This window comes from Kogia breviceps, chromosome 2, assembly GCF_026419965.1.
Source record: "Kogia breviceps isolate mKogBre1 chromosome 2, mKogBre1 haplotype 1, whole genome shotgun sequence".
In the NCBI taxonomy this organism is placed as follows: domain Eukaryota; kingdom Metazoa; phylum Chordata; class Mammalia; order Artiodactyla; family Physeteridae; genus Kogia; species Kogia breviceps.
In genome coordinates this window covers 65,665,853-65,691,498 of record NC_081311.1, presented here as the reverse complement: position 1 = coordinate 65,691,498, position 25,646 = coordinate 65,665,853, and the positions used below count along the sequence as shown (strand labels likewise).

Genomic DNA, 25,646 nt, shown 5'->3' with positions numbered 1-25,646 from the left:
TGGTTCTGATCGGAATAAACATTCAGCCCCAGTAAAAGCTTGATGATCCTGACACCTAGTGGCTGTGAAGAAACTGGAAAAGATCCAGTTTGGGAAAAGTAGCTACCTACTATGGCAGTATCTTGCAAACACACAGAACTTAATGATTATTAATATTATAAAATATGAACTCTGAAAGCAACCCTATAAAAGTCTATTTTGGCTCTGGATTTATCTTGTGGTCTATAAAAAGGCTAAAAGACGTGCACTTGGAAAGCATGTTTCCCTTTAACCTTACACATTTAGCAAATTCTTACTAATCTCCAGAGGTCAAACAAGAAAACTAAAGCTAAACTAAAAAAAAAAACTGTTTGGCATATTTATGACTCCTTTATTTAAGCTTGTATGTACATCCACATCTTTTTCTTGGTCTTGAGGTGGTTTTTCTCCTCACCTATCCCCCTGTCAAATATAAAAGCCACCTGTTCAAGCCACATAGAGGTTCCCTTTATGCCACTAAGGCATCCTTAGTCAAAGGGTAGTTGAACCTTCACAAACCAGCAGGAGTTTTCTTTCAAAGAGGTATAAGGACACTCGTGGAAACCCCCAAAGTGCACATAAAAAAGCAAGGACAACGTTGAATGCCGCAGGAAGCCGTGTGAACACGGCAGGTCAGCACCACACAGCACAACTTATTTCTGCCCTAAACATTAGAAGATAAGTCTCCCCAGACCCACCTGAGCCTTTGACAGGCAGGAAGGCGAGAAGACTAAAGTGTTCGTATCATCCACCAAGGAGAGCTGTAAATCCTACCTGCTGACGTTTGAAGGCTAAATAGTCCAGATTTTCCAGCTCCTTCCCAAGCTTCTGGTAGGTTTTCTGGAGGTCAGATTTGTTGGAAACATTTTTAAGAGACTCAAATGTCCTCTGAAACTGAAATCGAAAACAAAAGTAAATCATTAGGATAGCAGCATATTTTTCTCAAATTCCTAACTAGTAATACAGACAAGTAGTCAATACTGAGCCTCAGTTTCTCCCATTCATAATACAGAGGTAACAGAAGCTAGCTAATTGCCTTTCAATTAAATAGTTAGGCACAGTTATACAGAATTAGAAACTAGGTGCTAAGTACAAGCAACACTATTGCATGAATGAGAAGCCTGTTTAGTCCTCATTCTAACAAAAGAACATACTACATTAAAAAAAATTTTTCTTTAACTCTTCATGTCTTAGGATACACTGCTACTACTCCTAAAGAAAAAAATTGAGATGAATGTATAATTTCAAATCATAATGAGAAAGTATTAAAAAGAGCTCTCACATCCCAATCATGGAAACAAATTTATATAAAGGTAGCCACTTGCCTCTATAGAAACATTTATGCAGAATAGGCACCCAGCAAACTTCAGCCAGGAAGATCTCTCAGATCTTATATTTTGAGAAGAAAGGAAAACAAACGTCTTGATGATCGAAGCATATGTAGCATGTTCAGCAAACATTTATTCATTTCTGCTCTATAACGGACATGAGTTAATGAAATCAGTTCTGCTGAATCAGAATGCTCCATTCATTTTTAAGTCAGATATTAGATAAACACAAAGAAGACAAATTGCAGTGTATCACAGAATATTGTTCTGCTACTGATAATTAATTAAGCAAAAGGAGCTCACAAGAAATTGAATTCTTGGTTTATTTTAGTAAATTAGAACACACTTTAGAGGATTAGTGATTGAAAATGTCAAGCAATATTTGTAAGACATTTGCATCTGCTCTTTCTTTATGTCATTTATTTCCCATATTCTCAATGTGTGCCATTAGATAGAATTCTACAGATAGAGACTTCACCATCTTAAACACACCAGAATTCCACTGACTATGATGCTACGAGACAGGCTAATAAGATTTTATAGAATATAATTAAGTTTCCAGGAAAATGATTTTACCCTTACTATTTCAAACTCCATGGAATAAGTCATATTATAATGGCATTCTACTGAATTAAATCCTCAATTTCATGAAAGCAACATGTTTATCTCAATCCAAGGTGACAGAGGAAAAAGAAATAGGAAATAATAGTGCTAAACTTTCACAGCAGGACAATAAATTAAATTCAACAAACAATCTTTTAGAGCCTACTATGCACAGGGCACTATGAATATAAAACATATTTCCTGCCCTAAAGTAACTTATAGACTACCAGGGAAATTAGACCTGAAACTCAGAAATGGGAAAGATACTGACATTTACTGAGTGCCTGTGCCTGCTCAGTGCCAGGTACTTTATCCTTTCCAATTTAACCCTCACAAGAACCACAGGAGTTCCTATTTGTCTTCCCCTTCTACAAGTAAACTGAGACTCAGAAAGCTTGAACCATTTTTTTTCAATAATACATAATTTTAATTCATAAAAATGATACATTCCTTAATTTTTCTTTCACCCAGCCTTTTCTCCTAATCTGGCTTTGCCCAGGTTCTCCTGAGAACCACAAAACCTTATATTAGGCCAAATGTTCCTTTTTTTCCAGTTTTATTGATATAATTGACATACAGCACTGTGTAACCTAAGGTGTGCAGCATAATGATTTGATTTATATACATCACAAAATGATTATCACAATAAGTTTAGTGAACATCCATCATCTCATATAGATAATTTTGTAAGAAACTATTTTATATTTCTTTTTAAATAAATATAAAAAAATATTATTTCCTTGTGATGAGAACATTTCAAATTTACTCTTAATTTTCATATATGACATACAACATTGTTAAACATATTTATCATGTTGTACATCAGATTTCTAGTACTTATTTACCTTATAATTGGAAGTTTGTACCTTTTGACCACCTTTGTCCAATTCCCTCTCCCACCACACCCCACCTCTGATCTGATCCCTCTTTCTACGCGTTTTTTTTGGTGGTTCAGTTGTTTGTTTTTGAAGTATAACTGACCTATGTTAGTTCCTGGTATACAACATAGTGATTCAATATGTCTATACATTTCAAAATGGAACTGGGTTTTTACTATAATGTTGATGTTTTTTCTACTCTACCATTAACTTTAACACATGGCAAAGTAGTAAAAGGAGTGCAAAAAAGGAGATAAAAGTAACGTGATGGGAATTCCCTGGCTGTCCAGTGGTTAAGATGCCACACTTCCAATGCAGAGGGCATGGGTTTGATCCCTGGTAAGGGAACTAATATCCTTAATGCCGCAAGGCATGGCCAAAAAAAAAAAGTAACATGGTGAAATATTAAAAAAAAAAAACACTGATACTGACAGAGAGACTCAGGTCATATAGAAGACATAAGGGAATTTGAGTTGGGCCTCAAAGGAGTTTTCAGAGCCTTAAATGGGAACTGGTTCTACCCATCAGTTTAAACAGCCAAAGTCTGCTCATTTTCCCCCTTTTGTAGCATAGTAAACAACTTTCTTTTAACATAATTTTAATGACCTTTATATAAACTATTTATCATGTTGTATGATCATTTCTGTGCCTTGCCCACTTCTTGGTCCCTTCTCACTATGTTCAAATCAAACTAATACCAGATCTGAGATTCTAAACAATTTCAGTAATTTTATATATAAATTAACATAAGCTATTTTACCAATCAACCTGTTTAATTCTAAAGCATTCTTCATCCCCTGAATATTCTCTTCCCTAAGAAATATTAGCTCTATTTCTTAACTATTTCTTCTTCACATTTATCTCTGTGAATTTTATACAACACCAAATAGGAATTTTAGGGTAAACATATTTTCAGAACTTCAAAATAAGAAACATGAAAAACAATACTTCCAGGTAATAAGTCCATGGCCAAAGAAAAAAGGGAGAAAATCCAATAATGATACATCCCCACAAGATGTTTTCATTAAACATCAGAGTTTGCATAATGTGGAGATTTAAGCTTGAATTTTCATTATCAGGACTTACATCCTCCATTTATTGATACTAAATAGTTCCCAGTACTCAAACTATGATGATTCATTCAAGTACATTTTTTCACTTAAAATGACAAATAATTGTCAAGGAGAGGTCATACAAAATCTATAATATAACTTTAAGCTAGATCCCTATCAAACACATCCCATTCCCATCTGATCACATATACACTTAAAGATGCTAAAGAGTAAAAGCAATAATTTTACCTTGCAGGTGCAACTGAAGTACAGAAGACAAAAATAAGACAAAGGTTAAGGTGAGATTTATATTTTACTTAAGAGATTTAATGTTGCCTTGATTTGAAAATTTTTTATTCCAATAGGCCACTGTGCTTAATAATTGAAACAGACCTCTTAAGATTTTCTACATTAGTTCAGTGCACTGTAGTCTCATTATATTGACTGTTTCTCAAAATAAATGACCTCTCAGTTGAAGTTGGGAAAGGAAGCACAAACAATCTAAGAGATTTTAATATTTCTGGATTTTACCTGTTCAAAGTTTTTAGTGGGAATTTTTTTTATGTTGACGGTAGGAGTTTATTAATTAATTTATTTATTTTTGCTGTATTGGGTCTTCGTTTCTGTGCGAGGGATTTCTCTAGTTGTGGCAAGTGGGGGCCACTTTTCATCACGGTGCACGGTCCTCTCACTTATCGTGGCCTCTCTTGTTACGGAGCACAGGCTCCAGACGCGCAGGCTCAGTAGTTGTGGCACACGGGCCCAGTTGCTCCGCGGCATGTGGGATCCTCCCAGACCAGGGCTTGAACCCGTGTCCCCTGCATTGGCAGGCAGATTCTCAACCACTGCACGACCAGGGAAGCCCCTAATGGGAATTTTAAATGAACCAAAACCCCAAAATAATTTGTTGAACATTGAGTTTATCCTGTGTTAATATTTTTAACTCATTGCAAACCAAATTCAAACTTTAAAAAAAAAGCCCAATGAATAAATTTGAATCCAAAACAAACCTAGATATGTTCTAAAAATGTCAAAACTGAATATTAAAACGGTCTCTGTACTGATAAAGAAATCCAAATTCTGTCCTATTTGACTGCCTTACCAAATTTCACACACAACAGACAAGAATAAGAAGATGCAAACAGTATCTCTAAACCCAAACAGTAAGTATTGTATACCATAAAAGTAAGCAACGGGCTTCCCTGGTGGCGCAGTGGTTGAGAATCCGCCTGCCAATGCAGGGGACACGGGTTCGTGCCCCGGTCCGGGAAGATCCCACATGCCGCAGAGCGGCTGGGCCCGTGAGCCATGGCCGCTGAGCCTGTGCGTCCGGAGCCTGCGCTCCGCAATGGGAGAGGCCACAACAGTGAGAGGCCCACGTACCACAAAAAAAAAAAAAAAAAAAGTAAGCAACGTAAACACACCCAGAGTGTTTTCTTTTTTAAATTTATTTGTTTGTTTATTTATTTATTTATTTTTGGCTGCGTTGGGTCTTTGTTGCTGCACTTGGGCTTTCTCTAGTTGTGGTGAGCGGGGGCTACTGTTCATTGCGGTGCGCGGGCTTCTCATTGCGGTGGCTTCTCTTGTTGCGGAACACGGGCTCTAGGCACACGGGCTTCAGTAGTTGTGGCATGCGGGCTCAGTAGTTGTGGCTCGCAGGCTCTAGAGTGCAGGCTCAGTAGTTGTGGCACACAGGCTTAGCTGCTTTGTGACATGTGGGATCTTCCCAGACCAGGGCTCAAACCAATGTCCCCTGCATTGGCAGGTGGTTTCTTAACCACTGTGCCACCAAGGAAGTCCCAAAAATAGTAATAATAGTAATCCACAAAATAATACAACAGAGACCATGACTGCTCATGTCCCATTAAAATAACTGAAAATCTGCTTTGCAGAAAAGAGAAGCATGAGTAAGGCAGAAAAGAAAATATCTAGTTTGACTCAGCATTCCCTCTTCCCAAATACCTTTTCCTCCTTTTCCTGACAACATGTTTTGAAATAAATCTAAGCCAATGTTCTATACAAACTACACATTCAATGAGTTCATGAAAATTATGTAGATTCATGGAGTAATTTGAGAAAGAGGACAAGAAGAAACCAGCTGAAGCAGCAGGAAAAAATGCAGCCAGGGCTCTGGCAAGTAAAGTTTCCCTGGCACTCACTGCCAATGCCCTGGCTTCCTCTTGTAGTCAGATCAATACAATCAAATAATTCCACAGCTCCAGCAGCCTACTAATTCCCATAATGAAAAAATATTGAGTATCATTGCTCCAAAAGAATAGCCAGCTCAACAGTTGTCATTTTTCCTTATTTAATATTTTGTGCATTTGTACAAGGTACTAGATGTTACCTATAACATAAAAAAAAAATTCCATACTCACAGCATTATATATACAAAAGAGTATCCTATAAGTACCTGATTGAAAGCACTGAATCACCAAGTGTGATCTTAGTGTCCCTAAAATGTCAGTGTGAAATAGTGCCAAAAGATTCTGGAAACTAAAGCAGATGGAAGGAATGAGCAAAGACTAAATATTAATGCTCTATAAATATTAATGTTTAGAGTAAAAAGAAATTGTTTTAAGCATAAGAAATGGCTAATCTACCCTACTTAAATATGGCAAATACAGAGCAACCAAAATGAAGTAATAGTGAGAAAAAAAATTATTTAATTTTCTGAGCTCAATCCATTGACTTTCATACATATTTTCCAAATGAACTTACTGGATGATAATATCACTCATGAAAAGGAAGTTTACAGCTAAAGCTGAAAATTAAAGGACACATATCTCTCAAATGATTTTTTACTGTAAGGAATGATAACCAAAGTTAAATTAAGAACATAGAACAAAATTGGGCTTGAAATCTAAACTAGAAGTAGTCCTGTGGAGTTGAAAGTACACTGGCCTTGAAGTCTGGGTTCAAGTCCTTGTTATGCCATTTAATAATTTCATACCTTTGGACAAGTCACTACTACTCCAATTCTTGATTGTGTTACCTGTAAAATGGGAGAAATTGCCCTTTCCTGCCTGCTTTATAAGATTGTTGTGAAATCAGCTGAGGAAAAATGAAACAGTTTCATTCTACAAATCTTTAACATGGGCCTGGCAACATGCCAGCCATGCAAGAAATGGAGGAAAACAAAAGAGAAATAGCTCTTGCCCTAGAAAAGCAAATAATCTAGCTTTATAGATTACTGCTTTATAAATTTTAAAGTTCCGTTAAATTATAAGAGACCACTGTCATTAAACTCATGGCGATTCAGTAGTGAATGAGGACTGAACAAAAGAGTAATTCAATAATTATTTATTGAGCATCTCTGAGCAAGGAATTTTTGAGAGAAATAGATACACTTATTTAGGTTTTTTCTTCAATATTACTACAAAACTTATTTTAATTTATTTATTTAATTCTATTTTATTATGGCAGAATACTTAACATGAGATACATACTCCTTAAAATTTTAAGTATAAAATACATTGTTGTTGTATATAGGTACAGTGTTCTATATGAGATCTCTAGTTTATTCACATAGCTTAACTGAAACTTTATGCCCACTAATTCCCCAATTGTGTGTTCTTGGCACCCTTGTTGAAGATCAGTGACTGTATACACATGAATTTACTTCTGGGCTCTCCATTCTGTTCCACTGATCTACATGTCTCTCTTTACGCCAGTACCATACTGTTTTGTTTACTGCAGCTTTGTAATATTTTTGAAATAGAGTAGTGTGATGCCTCCAGCTTTGTTCTTGTTTCTCAGAATTGAGTTGGCTATTTGTGGTTTTTCTGTGGTTCCATATGAATTGTAGAGTTGTTTTTCAATTTCTGTTGTAAAAATGCCATTGGGATTTTAATAGGAATTGCTTTGAATCTGTAGATCACTTTGGGTATGGACATTTTAACAATATTAAGTCTATCAATCCATGAACATGGGATGTCTTTCCATTTGTATCTTCTTTAATTTCTTTCAGCAATGTTTAATAGTTTTCAGTATCACAAGTCTTTCATCTCCTTAGTTACATTTATTCCTAGGTATTTTATTCTTTTTGGTGCTATTGTAAATGGCATTGTTTTCCTAATATCCTCTTCAGATAGTTCATCATAAGTGTATAGAAATGCAACTGATTTCTATATCCTGATTATATATCCTACAACTTTACTGAATTTGTTTATTAGTTCTACCAGTTTTTTTGTATATAATAAGGGGGTTTTTTGTACATAATATCATCTTATCTGAAAACAGTGACAGTTTTTCTTCCTCCTTTCCAATCTGGATGCCTTTTATTTCTTTTTATTGCCTAGTTGCTATGACTAGGACTTCCAATACAATGTTGAATAAAAGTGGTGAGAGTGGGCATCCTTGTCTTTTTCCTGATCTTACAAGAAAAGTTTTCAACTCTTCATCATTATGTATGATGTACGCTGTGAGCTTGTCATATATGGACTTTATTATGTGCTTTCCTTCTATTCCTAGTTTGTTGAGAATTTTCATCATAAAATGATGTTGAATTTTTTTCAAACTCTTTTTCTGCATCTATTGAAATGATCATGTGATTTTTACCCTTTATTCTGTTCATGTGCTGTATCACATTGATTGATTTTCATATGTTAAACCATTCTTGTATACCACGTAAAACCCACTCAGTCATAGCGTATCATCCTTTAATATGCTATTGAATTCAGTGTGTTAGTATTTTTTTGAATATTTTTGCATCTATATTCATTAGGGATATTAGCCTGTAATTTCTTTTCTTGTAGTATTCTTATCTGGCCTCATAAAATGAGTTTGAGGGTGTTCCCTCTGCTTCAGTAGTTTGGAAGAGTTTGAGAAGCACTGACATGAATTCTTCTTTAAATGTTCAGTAGAATTCACTAGTGAAGCCATCTGGTCCTGGGCTTTTCTTTGTTAGGAGGTTTTGATTATTTATTCAATCTCCCTTCTTGTTATAGGTCTGTTCAGATTTTCTATTCCTTCATGATTTAGTCTTGGTGGTAAGTTGTATGTTTCAAGGAATTTATACATTTCTTCTAGGTATTGTTCATTGGTGTACAATTATTCATAGGAGTTTTTATGATCATTCTTTATTTCTGTGGCCTCAGTTGTATAATGTCCCATCTTTCATTTCTGATTTTATTTGAGTCTTCTCTCTTCTGTTCTTAGTTAGTCTAGCTAAGGTTTGTCTATTTTGTTTATCTTTTTAAAAAACCAACTCTTAGTTTTGTGGGGGGGTTTCTCATTTTCCTATTTTCTATTTCATTTATTTCTGTTCTAATGTTTGTGATTTCCTTTCTTCTTGTTTCTTCTAACTTTGAGCTTAGTCCTTCTTTTTTAGCTCTTTGAGGTATAAAGTTAAGTACTTGCTTGAGATCTTTCTTCTTTTTTAACACATTATTGACTGGGGAATTCTTGCAGAAACTAACGCCTGTGGCTAGCGATTTGTTATGTAAGTGAATACTGAAACACCCACGTTTGAGTAAATATCAACAACTTATTTTGCACTTAATGTATTTATTTGAAGCTTTGTACACATGTCTTACTAAAGCATTCTAATATTTCATTAGCATGTGATAGGCAGTATAGCAGGCACCTCTGTGCAGGGGAATCTTTTACAAACATACCGTGTTTCACTGTGCTTTCTCCTGGAAAAGCAGACTCTACACTTTCTGGCTGCATTTGTCTTTTTAGCCCTGTGGTTATTATTTCCTCTAGAATATGTTCTTTTATTTTACCTGATAGTCGACAAGGTGGATCTTTGCGCAGGGCTCTTTTAGAAACACCATAAGAAGGACCAAGTGCAAGACTGCCACTACCTTCACCAGAATGGTCAGTTACCCATTCTCCAGGTATTGCTAACAAAAATTGTTTGTAAGTCATTTTATTCTGTGCATTTAGGCTACAATAAATTTTAAAGCATTGAATAAACCATTTTTGAGTTTTCTGGAGGATATTGAAGTTTGCCAGATATTGATCAGATCAATCAACTCCTTTCATATATTTATTATACTCTAATATACAAGTGGGCTTTAGTTATCTGATGGCCAGTCCTCCTATCTTCCTTTCCTGTAGATGCTATGGAGGCATCATGAATAGTTGTCACCATGCAGACTAGCCTCTTGCCTTTCCAGAGAAGAAGAATCATTTCTCCCTTCCATAAGAACGCCATTTCTCCCCTCTGTAGATTTTTAGATTTCTCCTTTAATTGGTTTGGTAGACCAAAATTCCCTCTTATAGTCTCACAAACTCTGGTTTTATTTTTCAACAATATTTCAGATTTGGACACACTGTTGTAATAATTGTCTTGGTAAATATGGTACCATGAACCAAGATAAGGTTGTAGGACTGATAATATTGTTTCTTACAGTTTCTTTCCTTCACCCATGTAAATCTCAAGGTTGCATATATACCCAGTTTCACTTTCGCTAACCATCCTGACCAAAATTCCATATTTTGTAAGTTTTCCAGGGTTATAGGTTTTGAATCTGAGTTGTCCTCTCCACTTTATCATTGCCTCATCAAGTAATAGCTCTCATTTGGGTATATAGATCGATTGAAATTTTGGTAGAAAATAATCCAAAAGAGGTTTAACTTTTGAAATTATGTCTGCAGGAAGTGCAGTTTCTGAGTTATCGTTAAAGTGAAGAAATGTCATTATTTGTTTAAACGTTCTTCTTGTCATAATCTTTGGAAAGATAGGTGTTTCAAGTAAGGGATCAGTCGACCAATATTCTTTCCAGTGTGACTTTCTTATTTGTCCCATCAAAATTATTAATCCAAGAAACTTCTTCATGTCACTATCAGTTACATCAGTCCATTTTAAAGCCTTATCATACTTTGTATATGATTTTTCATTCTGTTAGTAATACAAGTTTGTTTGAGAAGCGACCAACTCGAAAAAGTCATTACCAAAAATTAATTCTGTTATTTCACTAACACTTTGAGGGTTATTACATTCAACAGTTACACCTGACACACCTGTAAAGACTTCAAATTTTCGTGAAATTTTTCGTGAAAATTCAAATTTTCAAGCCACTCTTCTGTAGAAGCAAAGGAGCATTCTCTAGCACTGTGAGTTTCATGTTCACTTTCTGTATCAGAATCAGTCACTAAGGTTTTTTTGTCTTTTTCTTGGTCTAATATTCACATCATCTGAATCAGAACTATATTCTGAAGAACTATAATCTTCTGAGACACTAGTATGTATGTCACCTGGACAATCAGAGAAAGTATCTGCATAAATTTCACCAAAAAATTCTTCTTCACTCAAAATTTCATGGAGTCATTTTTTAAAATTTTACAGTAATAAACTTGCAGTTATAATATACACAAGGTTGGAACAAAAACCTAACAGAGGAAAATGTAAATGATAATGACAATCATAAGTTGTATAATGAACCCCTGATCAATTTTAAGCTCTAACAACTTCGCATGGTGATGTTAATTGTATCAATCTCTAAAAATGTATCGATACATCTCTGGTCAATAACGTTCAGGTAACAAAAGATGTATTAATAGGTCTCTGGTCAATAATGTGTTAATGTAAGGATTTATCTCTGTGAACTTCCTCCTTAGCACTAGTTTTGCTGCATCCCATAAGTTTTGGTATATTTTTATTTTCATTTATTTCAAGGAATTTCCTAATTTCCTTTCTGATTCCAACTTTGACCTGATGGTTCAAAAGTGTGTCATATAATTTCCACATACTTGTAAATTTTCCAGTTTTCCTTCTGCTGTCAATTTCTAGTTTCACTCCATTGTGGTAGAAAAGATCCTTGATATTATTTTAATCTTCTTAGATTTGCTAAGACTTGTTTTGTGACCTAACATGTTGTCTACCCTGGAGAAAGAGCCATGTGCATTTGAGAAGAATGTGCATTCTGCTACTGTTGGGTGAAATTTTCCATATATGTCTGTTAGATCCATTTGGTTTATACTATTGTTCAGGTCTTCTGTTTCCCTATTGATCTTCTGTCTAGATGTTCTATCCATTTTTCAAAGTGAGGTACTGAAGACTCCTACCTATTGTATTGCTATCTATTTCTCCCTTCAGTCTGTCAATGTTTGCTTAATACATTTAGGTTCTCTAATGTTGGATGCATATATATTTATAATTGTTATATCTTCCTGGTGAATTTACACTTTCATCATTATATAGTGTCCTTCTTTGTCTCTTTTGATAGTTTTTGACTTAAACTTCCTTTTGTCTAAATATAGGTCCTGCTCCCTTTTGGTTACCATTTGCATGGAATATCTTTTTCCATCCCTTTACATGCAGCCTGTATGTATCCTTAAATCTAAAGTAAGTTTCTTTTGCACAGCATACAGTTGGGTCTTGTTTTTTAATCCAGTCAGCCACTTTGTGTCCTTTGATTGAGGAGTTTAATCCACTTACATTTGAAGTAATTATTAATAGAGAAGCATTTACTATTGCCATTTCATCAGTTACTTTTGTTAATCTCTTAGTTCTTTTTTCTGTCTTTTCCTCTCTTGCTATCTTCCTTTATGTTTTGCTGGATTTTTTATATTGACATGCTTTGATTTCTTTGTGTATGTGAGTGTGTGTGTGTGTAACTTCTACTGTATTTTTTGTGGTTACTTTAGGGTTTACATAAAATATAACAGTCTGTTTTAAGCAGATAACAACTTAAGTTCAGTTGCATACAAAAACTGCATTTGTACTTCTCTCACACACACACACAATTTATGTTATTGCTCTCAAAATTTACATCTATTCATGTTGTATAATTTTACCATATTTTTAGTCATAGCTGTTTTAAATATTTTTTCTCTTAACTTTTATACTAGAATGAAAAGTGATTTAACTACCACCATTACAGTAATACAGTATTCTGTATTTGTCTGTATATTTACCATTACCAGAGTTTCATACTTCCTTATGCTGTAGTGTTGCTATTTCAAATCTTTTCATTTCAACTTGAAGTACTCCCTTTAGCTATTCTTGTAAGCCAGGTCTAGTGGTGATTAACTCCATCACCTTTTGTATGGTAAACTCCTTTTTTAGTTAAAAAAAAAAAAAAAAAAAAAAAACCTTCCCTGGCCTTGAGTAGTACCATGTTCACTCTGATGTTCTCGACCTCCACAGGCTGTGGTGCCAATGGGCCCACTGGGCTAAGCCACCAGCCAGGACCACACAAGGGAGCTGGGACCGGATGGCAATTGCCATGGCTCTATTTGGCTCACAGTGACCACACCATAGCTTCCCAGGCCTCCCTGGCTGATGCTGCCTGTCATGCACTCTCACTCCCTTCCCAGTACCACCCTGACAACCTTGGAAATTCTTGATTGCTCCATTTTTGAAGATCAGTTTTGCTGGGTATAGTATTCTTAGATGGCAGTTTTCTTCTTTCAGCACTGTCTCTAGCCTGCAAAGTTTCTGCTAAAAAATCCACTGATAGCCTCATAGGGGTTGCCTTGTATGTGACAAGTTGCTTTTCTCTTGTTTGTTGTTTTTCACTCCCTTTTTGTCTTTGACTTTTGACAATTTGATTACAGTAGTCTGCCCTTATTGCAGGGATACATTCCAAGACACCCCGGGGATACGTGAAACCATGGATAGTACCAAACCACATATATACTGTTTCTTCTTATACTAACAGGCAGGTAGCATAAAAAGCATGGATACAGTGGACAAAGAGATGATTCATGTCCCAGACAGGACAGCAGGATGGCATGAGATTTCATCACACTACACAGAACAGCATACAATTTAAAACATATGAATTGTTTATCTCTGGAATTTTCCATTTAATATTTTTGGACCACAGTTGACCATGGGTAACTGAAACCAAGGAGAGCAAAACTACAGATAATGGCTACTACTGTATAATGTGTCCAGCATAGATTGCTTTGGGTACATGTTTTTCAGTATCTTTTGGGCTACTTAGATCTGGATGGCCATTTCTTTCCCCAGATTTGGGGTATTACCAGCCATTATTTCTTTGAATAAGCTTCCTGGTCCTTTTTCTATCTCTCTTTTCTCCTGCTGATACTCCCATAATGTTTAATGGTATTCAATAAATCCTTTACCTCTCTTCACTCTTCATTTGTTTCTTTTTGCTCCTCTTCCTAAACTATTTCCAGTGACCTATCTTCAAGTTCACTGATCCTTTTTCTGCCTGATCTAGTCTGCTGTTGAATTTTTCAGTTCAATTGTTGTATTCTTTAGCTCCATGATTTCTGTTTTGTACTTATTATATTTTTTATCTCTGTTGAAATTCTCACTTTGTTCATGCATTTTTCTCTTGGCCTCAGTGAGCATCTTTATGACTGTTATTTTGAATTCTCTATCAGGTAAATCATATAACTCTGTTTCATTAGGGTCAGTTTCTGGAGATTCATCTCATTCCTCTGTTTGGAACATCTTTGCCTGATTCTTCATTTTCCTTAGCTCTCTGTGTTGGTGTCTACATATTCGACAAAGCAGGCACCTTTCCTAGACTTTGTGGACTGGCTTTATACAAGAGAAGACCTCCCACCAAACAGCTGGGCTTCTACCAACTCTCACTCCCTATGGAGAAACAGGCAGCTGCTGTTTTTGTCTACTTACTCTGTGCTGAGCCAGAGGGGGCAGGGAGATGTGGTGTTTTACCAGTCTAAGCCACCCCCTCCATTTCCCCCTACCAGGTGGCTAGACTTTGATGGATCCATCAGAACTCCAAGACTGGCAAGACAAAGCCAGTTTGCTGGGGAGCCCCCTCAGAAAGGCTAGAGTGCTGGACTATGAACCAACCCCCAGGGGCAGGGACTCCAGTGAGAAGGTATCCCAAATATCCCTACTGAGACAAGACTGAACACAAACCTGATTTAACATTCAGTGAGCATTCCACCAAACCACAAGGTCTCAAAGATTTGTGAACAAAGGTTTAAGTTCACGCTTTAAACCTTCCCCAGGTGACCTCATACAAACCTATTGCTTCTCCTAATGTTTACTTCTTGAGGCTTTCCAATCTTATTCGCTCCAAATATATCTTTCAATATCTGGTATCTCTCATACATACTCAAATCCGATATGTATAAAATCCATAAACTGCTTCTCCTCTATGTAAACAGCAAACCAATGTCCTCAAAGCCCACCTAGATTCCTCGAAGGTTGCTTGATGCTTCCCTTTCCCTCTGAACGGATTCCAATCACTTTCCAAATTTCAGACTGTTCCTCCCTCATTTTTATCATTCATTCCCCACCCCACACCATCATTTCACAACCAAATGACTATATCACCTCATCACTGGCATCTCTGCCTCCACTCTGGCCCCGTTGCCCACTGCTACCAGAATAATAGTCCTAAAAGTCAAATCTGTTTGTATCATTTCCCTGCTTAAAATCTTTCATAGTTGCCCATTAGCTTTCAGACTAAAATTCAAACTTTTTAACTTATCACATAGGCCTGTCACAAGTAGGTCTATGCCTACCTCTGCAACTTCAACTGTTGTTCCTCCCACAAAATCATCCTTCATCCCAGCCATTCAGAACTATTACTGGTCTTTAAGCATGTACTATTACCTCCAATTAAAATGCTCTCTGCCCACACCACTTTCTTTGTCTAGTTAACACACTCTCCATACTTGGCCCTGCATTATTCATTCAAAACACTCCCATGATATAACTGCCATCATGCCTCCAATATAATTCCAGGAGAACAGGACCATGGTAGTGTATTTTCTAAATCTGACTCTCTAGCACATATTATGGTGACTGGCACACAGTAAGCACACAAAAAATAACTGTCTGCTGAATGGACTAATTAATGAAACTTGAGCTACCTGGAATGACGCAGGTCCTTTTTGAAAGTTAAATTTTTTTACATGGCTTAAATTTCTTTTGTCTCTAAAGTTTTCAGTATGAAATTCAGCACAAATCCAGCAATTTGTGTCCTATTTGTCTCCATTTCTTATTTCTCCTATTCCATCTAATACCAGTCCTGTGACTTGGTTTTTTTCTTTAAACGTTAAAATCTCTCTACATATTTTGCCTAGAATCTTCTTTAGAATATACTTGGCTTCTAACAGCAATTTAACTGTACAGTAATTTCTCTCCTTATAAACTGCTGATATTTTTTTAAATAAGATTTAAAAACCCTTTTGCTGGTACATATCTGCATTTTAACAATAGAAGGTGGCATCAAAAAGTCTCAGTTACCATTACTGTAATGTGTGATTTTCTGTCAATGTTATGAATATTCTTCATATTCAGAATTACTGTTCAGTATACAAATGCTTTATAGCAATGCTTGTAGCAAATATTAAATATGTATCTGACATAAAAAGTTATTAAATAGAGGTGCCATTTCCTATAATGACATCGGTCTATTTTTTAATCCAAAGGGACAAATATTCCCATTAAAAGTAATAAATAAAACTGGCTATGGTATGATAAAAGAAAAAGCCAGAGAAGTTAGTTCAACTCAGGAGTCAAATTTATTTCCCTTCATTTTTAGAAATAAGGATAATATTGCACTGCAAAAGTCGAAAAATGGGAGCAAGGTACCATAGTGGAAAAAGATAGGACAAGGAAAGAAAGGAAGGTGAAAGAAAATTTGCACCAGTTCTTACCAGGTATTTTATATATTATATCATTTAATCTTCACAAAGCCCCTAAGTATTCAGAGTAAGTTTTATTATCCATATAGCTCAGAAGGAGAAACTAAGGCTCACAGATTTTTAATTTTCCCAAAGTCGCCCAGCTAATCAACAACAGAACCAGGATTCAAGAAAGGTCTCCCTGCTGCCAAAAGCCATCTTTGCTCTCCATCTTACCCTGACCCCCAAAGAAAGCAAGAGATATGCAAGCCAACATTCTCTCAAAGAAAAATGACCCTTATAAAATTCATATGCCAATAAAATAGGATGTGGAATCTCGAGATGTATAAATAGTACAAAAAAGTTTAAAAAAACTTGAACAGTACCAGAGAGAAATTTTTAAAATTAAATCCCCATAGAAAATTATAAGCTGTGGTGGTAATAAAGCCAAACTGCCTTTCCAAGTTTCTACAATTAATTACATACTGAAATATCATCACATTTTTTCTCTGTCCTCTCTTACCTTTGATTTGGACTTATTTCCCCCCAGAAGAAAACATGTACTTCCTTAAGGAACTAGACACATTTAAAACTGCCAGGTCAAGAATCCTTGATATATTTAATTATATATTAACTCTGTGTTGGTTGGCAGTACTTATCCTATGGAGAGTTACTCAGTGAATCATGTTTGCATGAGTTGGTGGTCTCAGTCTACGTCTTCATAAATGTTTGATCATAATTGCATCTCTGGGACAGTCTCAGTGGAAAGAGGATAATTTAATAAAGATAAGGAATCGGGAATATAGGTACAGACTATCAATCAAAAGTAGAGTAATATCTCATTTACCTGACTTATAAAAGGAAATATACCTCAATAGGGATGAAGAATTCTGTTATTTAGAAAAAAATTATAATAAGGAAGAAAAGAGTAAGCCCACTTAAGAAAACATTGTGATAGCAGAGGAATTCTTTGACACTGTGCAATAAAGAACAAATACCCAAAAAAATGTAGCAGGGATTTTTGTGAGTGTTATTGGGGGGAGAAAGCCCAAAATGAGCAGAAGCTGGCATAAAATAATAAGACTGGAGGAGAGGCAGGTCTTTGTCCATCATATTCAAAACTAGGAAAAGAAATAAAAAAATTAGGCCACTGCTTTTGAAAGAAGAATGTGTGTCCAGAAGAAGAAATCTATATCTTCAAAGTTGATGCCCTCCCTGCAAAAAACATAGATTATTTTACAATAGGATGGTGTGAATGTGTGTGTGCGCGTGTGTGAGATAGAGAGAGAGAGAGAGAGAGAGAGAGTTGACTACAGACTTCTTAGGAAAGAAACAGTTTATATTGAGGAAAATACCTTCAGATGTAATTTAAGAGACATAGTGATATCTGAGGACACAAATGAGCAGAGGCGAAGTCAACGGTGTCTTGACAGAGTATCTTACTCCTTAGGGGTGTGAGGGAAAACAAAGGAGAGTAGGTAGGGAGAAAGGAGGTAGAAGGACAATGAGATGAAGTTGATTCAAAGGATTTTGAAGATTTCTAATATACAAATTGAAACCACTTAGAATATATTGTTACACTACAGAACCCCCTCCCTTCCACCTTCCAAGTTTCTAATAGATTTGCAACATACATGAACATGCCTTGTGGGGGAGTATTTGTATGTATATGTGTGTGTTAAAGGGGAAAAGGGTCATCTTCCAAGTATGAATTAACATACCATAGAATAGCGGTAGAAAGACCATCCGTAACCTAAAGTAATTCTGTGGAAGCAACAGCTTGGAGCCAGAGATGACCCTGAGAATATGAGCCTAAGAAAATTTGCAGAAATCTTAGGGAGAACATTGTACTTGACAGGACGTGGAATGAGGGTTCAAACCAATTATATCTAGATCTTAAGGGCAAGGAGATCCCAGCAGATGAGTGGTTTATAACCATAAGTAAGTAGGATGTGAGTAATTGAAAAATGAAGGTCAAAAAAAATAGAAAAGGAATAAAAGCAAGCAAGCAATGGTCACTTAGAGTTCTTATGGGGTTATTAAAAGTAAGTCATGCCAAACTAACCTCATTTCCCTTAAAACTGGGGCTACTAGACTGGTAAATCTGTGATCCACAGATAATACATCTTGATTTCAGAAAGGCCTTTGAGAAAGTACTTGAGAATAAAATAAAGAAACATGGTTTATTCATTCACATGAAGCGAATTTGAAGCTCATTTCAACAACTTTATTCAAAACGTGTTAATATTTGATTGATGTTATCTAAAAGAAAGTTATATCATTAAATAATTTTTAATGAATAAATTGTTAAAGAAATCTGAAAATGACACCAATTTGGGAGGGGAAGACAAATCAAAAGTCAAACAGATCTGGATTGATATAACAAAAAGACAACTAAGAAGATAAAATGCAATGAATATAAATATAACATCAACCTTTACATATAAAAAGATAAAACTAGTATCAGAGGAGGAAGATCTAGATTAGAGTAGTCTGAGTTCAGAGACTTGGAGGTTTTAATTGCTCACAAAATCAGTAAGAACCAACAGCATGACAAGGCTATCATAATAGGTAAGATAATACTGGACATTAAATCCAACTATAATATGGAATGTTCACATGAAAGCATTTGTTTTTATTTCAAGATGTTTTGATTTCAACATTTTATGGCAGTTACCTATCTAGAATATGCATAGGAAAGGATTTACAGAGATGATTTGGGGGATTTTTGTTTATTATATTAGCAAATTAGTAAGTCACAATTCAACCCTCTGCTGAAGAAAACTAACAAAATTTGATGAAATATAAAATAATTCATATTAAAAACATCAAAGAGATAACAAAACAGTGCGGAATTTCCTGATATAAGTTCCAGAAGAGGTAACATTTAGTATACAAAGATAGCCATTCACATGAGAAGACAAGACACCACGAGCATAATAAAAAGACAGCAGCACAAGCAGACACCCAGGGAGTCCAGACACTGAAGTTTTCAAACTTTAACCATAAAACAAATCTGCTTACAGTGTTAAAGTACATCAAAAAACATAAAAGCTTTTGCACAGCAAAGGAAAATATAAACCAGACCAAAAGACAACCCTCAGAATAGGATAAAATATTTGCAAATGAAACAACTGACAAAGGATTAATCTCCAAAATTTACAAGCAGCTCATGCAGCTCAATAACAAAAAAAACAAGCAACCCAATCCAAAAACGGGCAGAAGACCTAAATAGACATTTCTCCAAAGAAGATATACAGATTGCCAACAAATACATGAAAGGATGCTCAACATCACTAATCATTAGAGAAATGCAAATCAAAATTACAATGAGATATCATCTCACACCATTCGGAATGGCCATCATCAAAAAATCTACAAACAATAAATGCTGGAGAGGGTGTGGAGAAAAGGGAACCCTCTTGCACTGTTGGTGGGAATGTAAATTGATACAGCCACTATGGAGAACCGTATGGAGGTTCCTTAAAAATCTAAAAATAGAAGTGCCATATGACCCAGCAATCCCACTACTGGGCATATACGCTGAGAAAAACATTATTCAAAAAGAGTCATGTACCAAAATGTTCATTGCAGCTCTATTTACAATAGCCAAGACATGGAAGCAACCTAAGTGTCCATCAACAGATGAATGGGTAAAGAAGATGTGGCACATATATACAATGGAATATTACTCAGCCATAAAAAGAAACGAAACTGAGTTATTTGTAGTGAGGTGGATGGACCTAGAGTCTGTCATACAGAGTGAAATAAGTCAGAAAGAGAAAAACAAATACCGTATGCTAACACATATATATGGGATTTTAAAAAAAAAGAAAAATGGTTCTGAAGAACCTAGGGGCAGGACAGGAATAAAGACACAGATGTAGAGAATGGACTTGAGGATATGGGGAGGGGGAAGGGTAAGCTGTGACAAAGTGAGAGAGTGGCATGGACATATATACACTACCAAACATAAAATAGATAGCTAGTGAGAAACAGCCGCATAGCACAGGGAGATCAGCTAGGTGGTTTGTGACCACCTAGAGGGGTGGGATAGAGAGGATGAGAGGGAGATGCAAGAGGGAGGAGATATGGGGATATATGTATACATATAGCTGATTCACTTTGTTATAAAGCAGAAACTAACACACCATTGTAAAACAATTATACTCCAATAAAGATGTTAAAAAAGAAAAAAAGACTGAAACAAGATCATACAAGACATGGAAATTCTAGAGTATCCAGAGTAGTCCGAAACTGTCATATAAGGAATGTTCAAAGGTCAAGAAATTTTTAGCTTAAATAAGAGAAGACATATGTAAGTCCTAAGAGTAACCATCAGTTACTTGAAAAATGCATTTTCCTATTGCCTTGATTCTGTGTTTCTCCAGAAAGTAAACTAGAAGCAGTGAATGGAAATAGCAGGGATGCAGCTTTAAGCTCAGTTTGAGAAAAATGTCTTCAGCAATTAGAATTACCCAGTATCTGCTTCACTGTCTCACAGAATTGAGATTGCTATCACAGTAAGTGATCGCATATATTGTTAGACAGTTGTGTGTATCGCATATTGTAGGAGAGTCTATCTACTTCAGTAAGATACTAGAGTAGAAGGGCACTGAAGTTTCTCCACTACGATTTTTTCATTCTAAGTAGAAATTTAATAGAACCATAAACATTAAAAATATTCTAAGCCACTATATTCCAATGTATGGTCTGAGAATGTTCCAGGATTAATATATTATAGAAGAGTTCTTGGGTCAAGAAATTTGGGAAACTCTGGGTTAAGCAAAGTTAAACAAGTTTCTTTGCTTCAATATTTCTCACCAACTTTAATGCTAATGTGCATCAAAAACATTCAAAGGAAAAAAAAACATTCAAAGGGAATTTCAGTGTGCAGCACTGACCATAATAAAAACTTTTTTTCAAGTTACATATTTATAAGAAAGGTTCTGCAGAATACTTTTAGGGAAATATTGGGCTAAATAATTCTAATCTTAAACTTCAAAAAATTTTTTCAATTTGCCTTCATTCTATGTGAAGCCTTGAAAGAATTGAGTTGAATAATTCAATTCAAATATAAATTTTTATAAAGATGAAACAATAAAAAACTATCACAATTTACCACAAAGGTCTTCCCTTTTTCATCGGTGAAATATCAGTGTTGTATTACAGATACTTACAAGTGATTTAAATGATCTAGCCCAAGTTCAGGCTCTGATGAGGAACCAATATATGTGGGAAAGAACAGCTAGAATTAAGAATGCCTCCTCCCCCTGACATACCTAAATTCCCTTAACAATCTGTTATAGGCCCATGAACTTGTCTAAACATTTCTGAAAGCTTTTTATAGTAAAAGCTGTTCTAACCCCTGGAGCACTAAGTTCCAAAAGTTGTTTTTATCCTATTGCCTTGAGCAAGCTTCTTAAATTGAATGTGCCTCAGGTTTTGGGTTTTTTTCTTCTATAAAATAGGAATCGTAATCACTCGGCTGTTGTGAGGTTGAATTAAAGGAGATAATCCCTCACATTTCTTGGCCCATTATAAAAATTCAATAACTATTAAGTATAATTTTTATTGCAAAAACAGTACTTTGTTTTTCTTTGATCTACAATTACCTCCTGCTTCATTTGAATGATATGATGTGTGTGCATTACATAGCACTGTGCCTAGTAGTTTAGTGGCACTCAACTAAAACGGTAGTGAAGGTGCTTGTGGTCTTATATATATACAGTTACCTCCTAATTGATTATAAAGGCAGTAATTTTCACCTTACCAAAGCCTTTCATTCTGCCTATCCCAACAAATCTAGAGTTAAAACATAGGAAATACTGGGTCATTGGAACTAGGAATTACCTGGCATTTAATCTTTCATGCTCACTTCTGGTTATAGCATTTATTAGTGTCTATATTCACATATAAAAAAATGAATCTCAGAAATTTTCAGGGATTTGTTTAAGGTATCCAACAAACCAGTAGCCAAGTAAAAAAAACACTGTTCAAATATCTCACATACAAATCTGTTGGTAGATAGTTACTAGTGATGAGAACTAATCCCTTTCCTGAAAAGCTACTTAAACAACAGCTACCACAACAAAAAGGTGCCAAATTGCCTTTTTGCAGTAATAAAACTATCAAAGAAAAGGAATCTGAAAGTATAAAGGTCACTCTACTTTAGGGTTAAAACAAACATTAGTAAGTAAGAGAAAGATTTAAAAAACAAAAGGTTTAGCTTAGCTATTAGAGAAAATGATTTTGACATGAAGGTCAATCAGACAAGGCCAACATTTGCCTAACAACGTAGTGATACCAGAGTCACCAAGCGCCCTTATGAAAATGCAGATGTATTTACGAACAGAAGAGCAAGGGTCCTATTTAAAGTAGGAGAAAGAGCAGCGACTCCAAAGGACTCTTTGCAACTTTTTCCAGACACTATTAATGACTTGGTCAAACTAAATAAATTAAGAAAATGAAAAAGGCTGAAATAAAATTCTCCTTCTACTAAGCTTCTGCTAAATGGTTTTGTCTAACAAAATAAAGCAAACAAGATATCTTGCTGCCTCTGTAGTCTCTCCTAGTTAAAATATATTCTTTACTCTTATTAAATCCATTTATACATTTTCATAATGGATTACTACAGACAACACAGACTACCTGCAAACGTGCACTGTTTATCTTAGATCAAGAGGAGCTAGCAAAGTAGTTTTCATTTACAAACTAGGATAAGCTTCCACATGCCTTAAGCTTTAAAGTTTCTCGTTCTCAAATTATTTACATTTACAAATTTGTTTTCTATATTATCTATATAATTGTTACTATACATTTATTTATATATTTATATAGGGCATAATAATTTAAATGGTCAAAAGCCTAGAACTTTCTCCTAGCCATTTCCTTATCAGTAAGTCATCTTCTATTTTTCAGTCTCCCACTGGCTTTAAGACTAACTTCTGGCTTCATTCTTGTCAAGTATGCATTAGTTTCACAACCCAATCCAGTCATCTTCTGATGGGTTACATTAAGAAATGTGAGCGAGGCCAAGATGCGCTCAGACTGATGCCAGGTTCAGAAAATGGAATTATAAGTGAGAACAATGCCAAGGTAAACTAAGCCATCTTTTACTTACAGCTGACACGTGCTGCAAGAGACACATGACATCAATCATATCTGCGAGGATAAGGAGTCTGGTAACTGCAGCCAACAAGGCACGGGCAGCTTGAACCACAGCCTCCCTTTTTGGGAGATAACAGGGATCATCTGCAAATCTCTCAGCTGATACTTTCAGAGCTTCACCTGAAACACATAATCCCAAATAAGTTATACTTTAATTTCACTTATGCCTGTTGCAGCATTTACCATCCAACCTAATTCCAAGTACATTCCATGACTAAGGATAATATTAAAGTACTGTCACTTGACACTAGAACATCGTCTCTTAATAAACAATGCAGTTTCAAACTGCCATTTGTTTTTGATAAACGCTTAAGTTTATCAAACTTTAAGAAGCGGGATACCATTTTCCCACAAGAAAATTGTGCTCAATTGACTAGCAGCATCTAATAAAATTGCTGTCAACTTCTGCATTTGCTGAATCTCATTTGCTGTGAAAGGTTTCATTACTAAAACTTCAATCGGAAACAATCTTGTTTATAAAAATAAGGTAAATCTTCACTGAGTTACTTTCGAATTCAATGGATGTTAGAAAAGAGCTAGCCTTTAAGACAGTAAGACAGCAGATCTCTGATAAAAGTTTAACATAGGCAGATTTATTCTAAACTGTCAATATAATGAACAAACTATACCCTAAACTTAGTCACAGAAATACTATTTCAAAGTACTTGTTACAGAAATATGGTCACTATTTTTAAGGTTTTTTTCATTTAAAATGTTTTATGATAAAAGCAACAGGTACTCATTTATTTTCCAAAGTTCACAGTTCAGAAAGGTATAAAATGACAAGAAAAAGTGCCTCTTTACCCCACTCCAGTAACATAATTGTTAAAGATTTACCACATCCACTATTTTTGAAATTTTTCAATTTAAACTTACTTTTATTATGAAAACAATATGTGACTCATTACTTTTACATAATTCACCATACTAAAGAGTATAGAGTGCAATTTTTTTTAAGCCTCCATACTAACCCCCAAAACATCCATTAAGTTCTCATATATCTATCCAGAAATTTTTCTATGAATGTATGTATATCTATCCAGAAATTTTTTCTATGAATGTATGTATTATATGGGGGCATATGTATACATGTATACTTATAAATTCATATTATGTTTTATTAGTATATATTAGTATATATATATATACTAATAAATAATATATTAGTATATTCACATATATTCATATACATTCATATATTTGAAACATTTTATGTCATGAGAAAACATAGGTATTATATGTTATAAAAGGAACATATAGAAGATATAGAGTCTTTTCACAAACAGTATTATACTAAAAACTTTCTACAATTTGTTCTTTTCACTTATCAATTTATTTTCTTTTCACATTGGGATACAGATGACCACAAGGCAATAGAGCAAAGAACTTAACAGTGTGGGCACGAGCCACTTAGCCTCTTTATGTTTCATTTTTCTCCACTGTAAATGGAGCTAATAATAATACCTACAATTTTAATGAAGATTAAATGAGAGCAGTGGTTGGAACTTAAAGACTTAATTAGCTGGTATTGTCATTCTTTCTAATGCTTTAATAAAGTTACTTTTTATTGATATACTACAACTTATTTTACCAGCCCCCCCCCCCTTTTTTTTTTTTTTTTTTGTTTTTTTTTGTTTTTTTTGTGGTATGCGGGCCTCTCACTGTTGTGGCCTCTCCCGTTGCGGAGCACAGGCTCCGGACGCGCAGGCCTAGCGGCCATGGCTCACGGGCTTAGGTGCTCCGCGGCATGTGGGATCTTCCCGGACCAGGGCACGAACCCGTGTCTCCTGCATCGGCAGGCGGATTCTCAACCACTGCGCCACCAGGGAAGCCCAAGGCCCCCCTTTTTTTTAGTAAGTTCTTTTTCCAGTTTTGTTCAGAAATAATTGGCATACATCACTGTATAAGTTTAAGTCATACACCATGATGGTTTGATTTATACATATTGTGAAATAAATATCACAGTAGGTTCAGCTAACATTCATCATCTCATACAGATACAATAAAAAGAAAAGAGAAGGAGATTTGAGAAGATGGCAGAAGAGTAAGATGCAGAGATCACC

At 35.3% G+C, this 25,646-nt stretch overlaps 1 protein-coding gene across 3 annotated transcripts in view; it reads right to left on the bottom strand.

Annotated features, from left to right (window-relative positions):
- Positions 1–25,646, bottom strand: part of CTNNA3 (catenin alpha 3) — a 1,725,986-nt gene that overhangs the window by 1,527,356 nt on the left and 172,984 nt on the right. For all 3 annotated transcript variants that reach the window (XM_067025523.1, XM_059054939.2, XM_059054940.2), the window contains 2 exons: positions 23,537–23,703; positions 793–912 (listed from right to left, as the gene is read on the bottom strand). In XM_067025523.1, the coding sequence (XP_066881624.1) occupies positions 793–912; positions 23,537–23,703 (287 nt within the window). The remainder of the gene's footprint in view (positions 1–792; positions 913–23,536; positions 23,704–25,646) is intronic.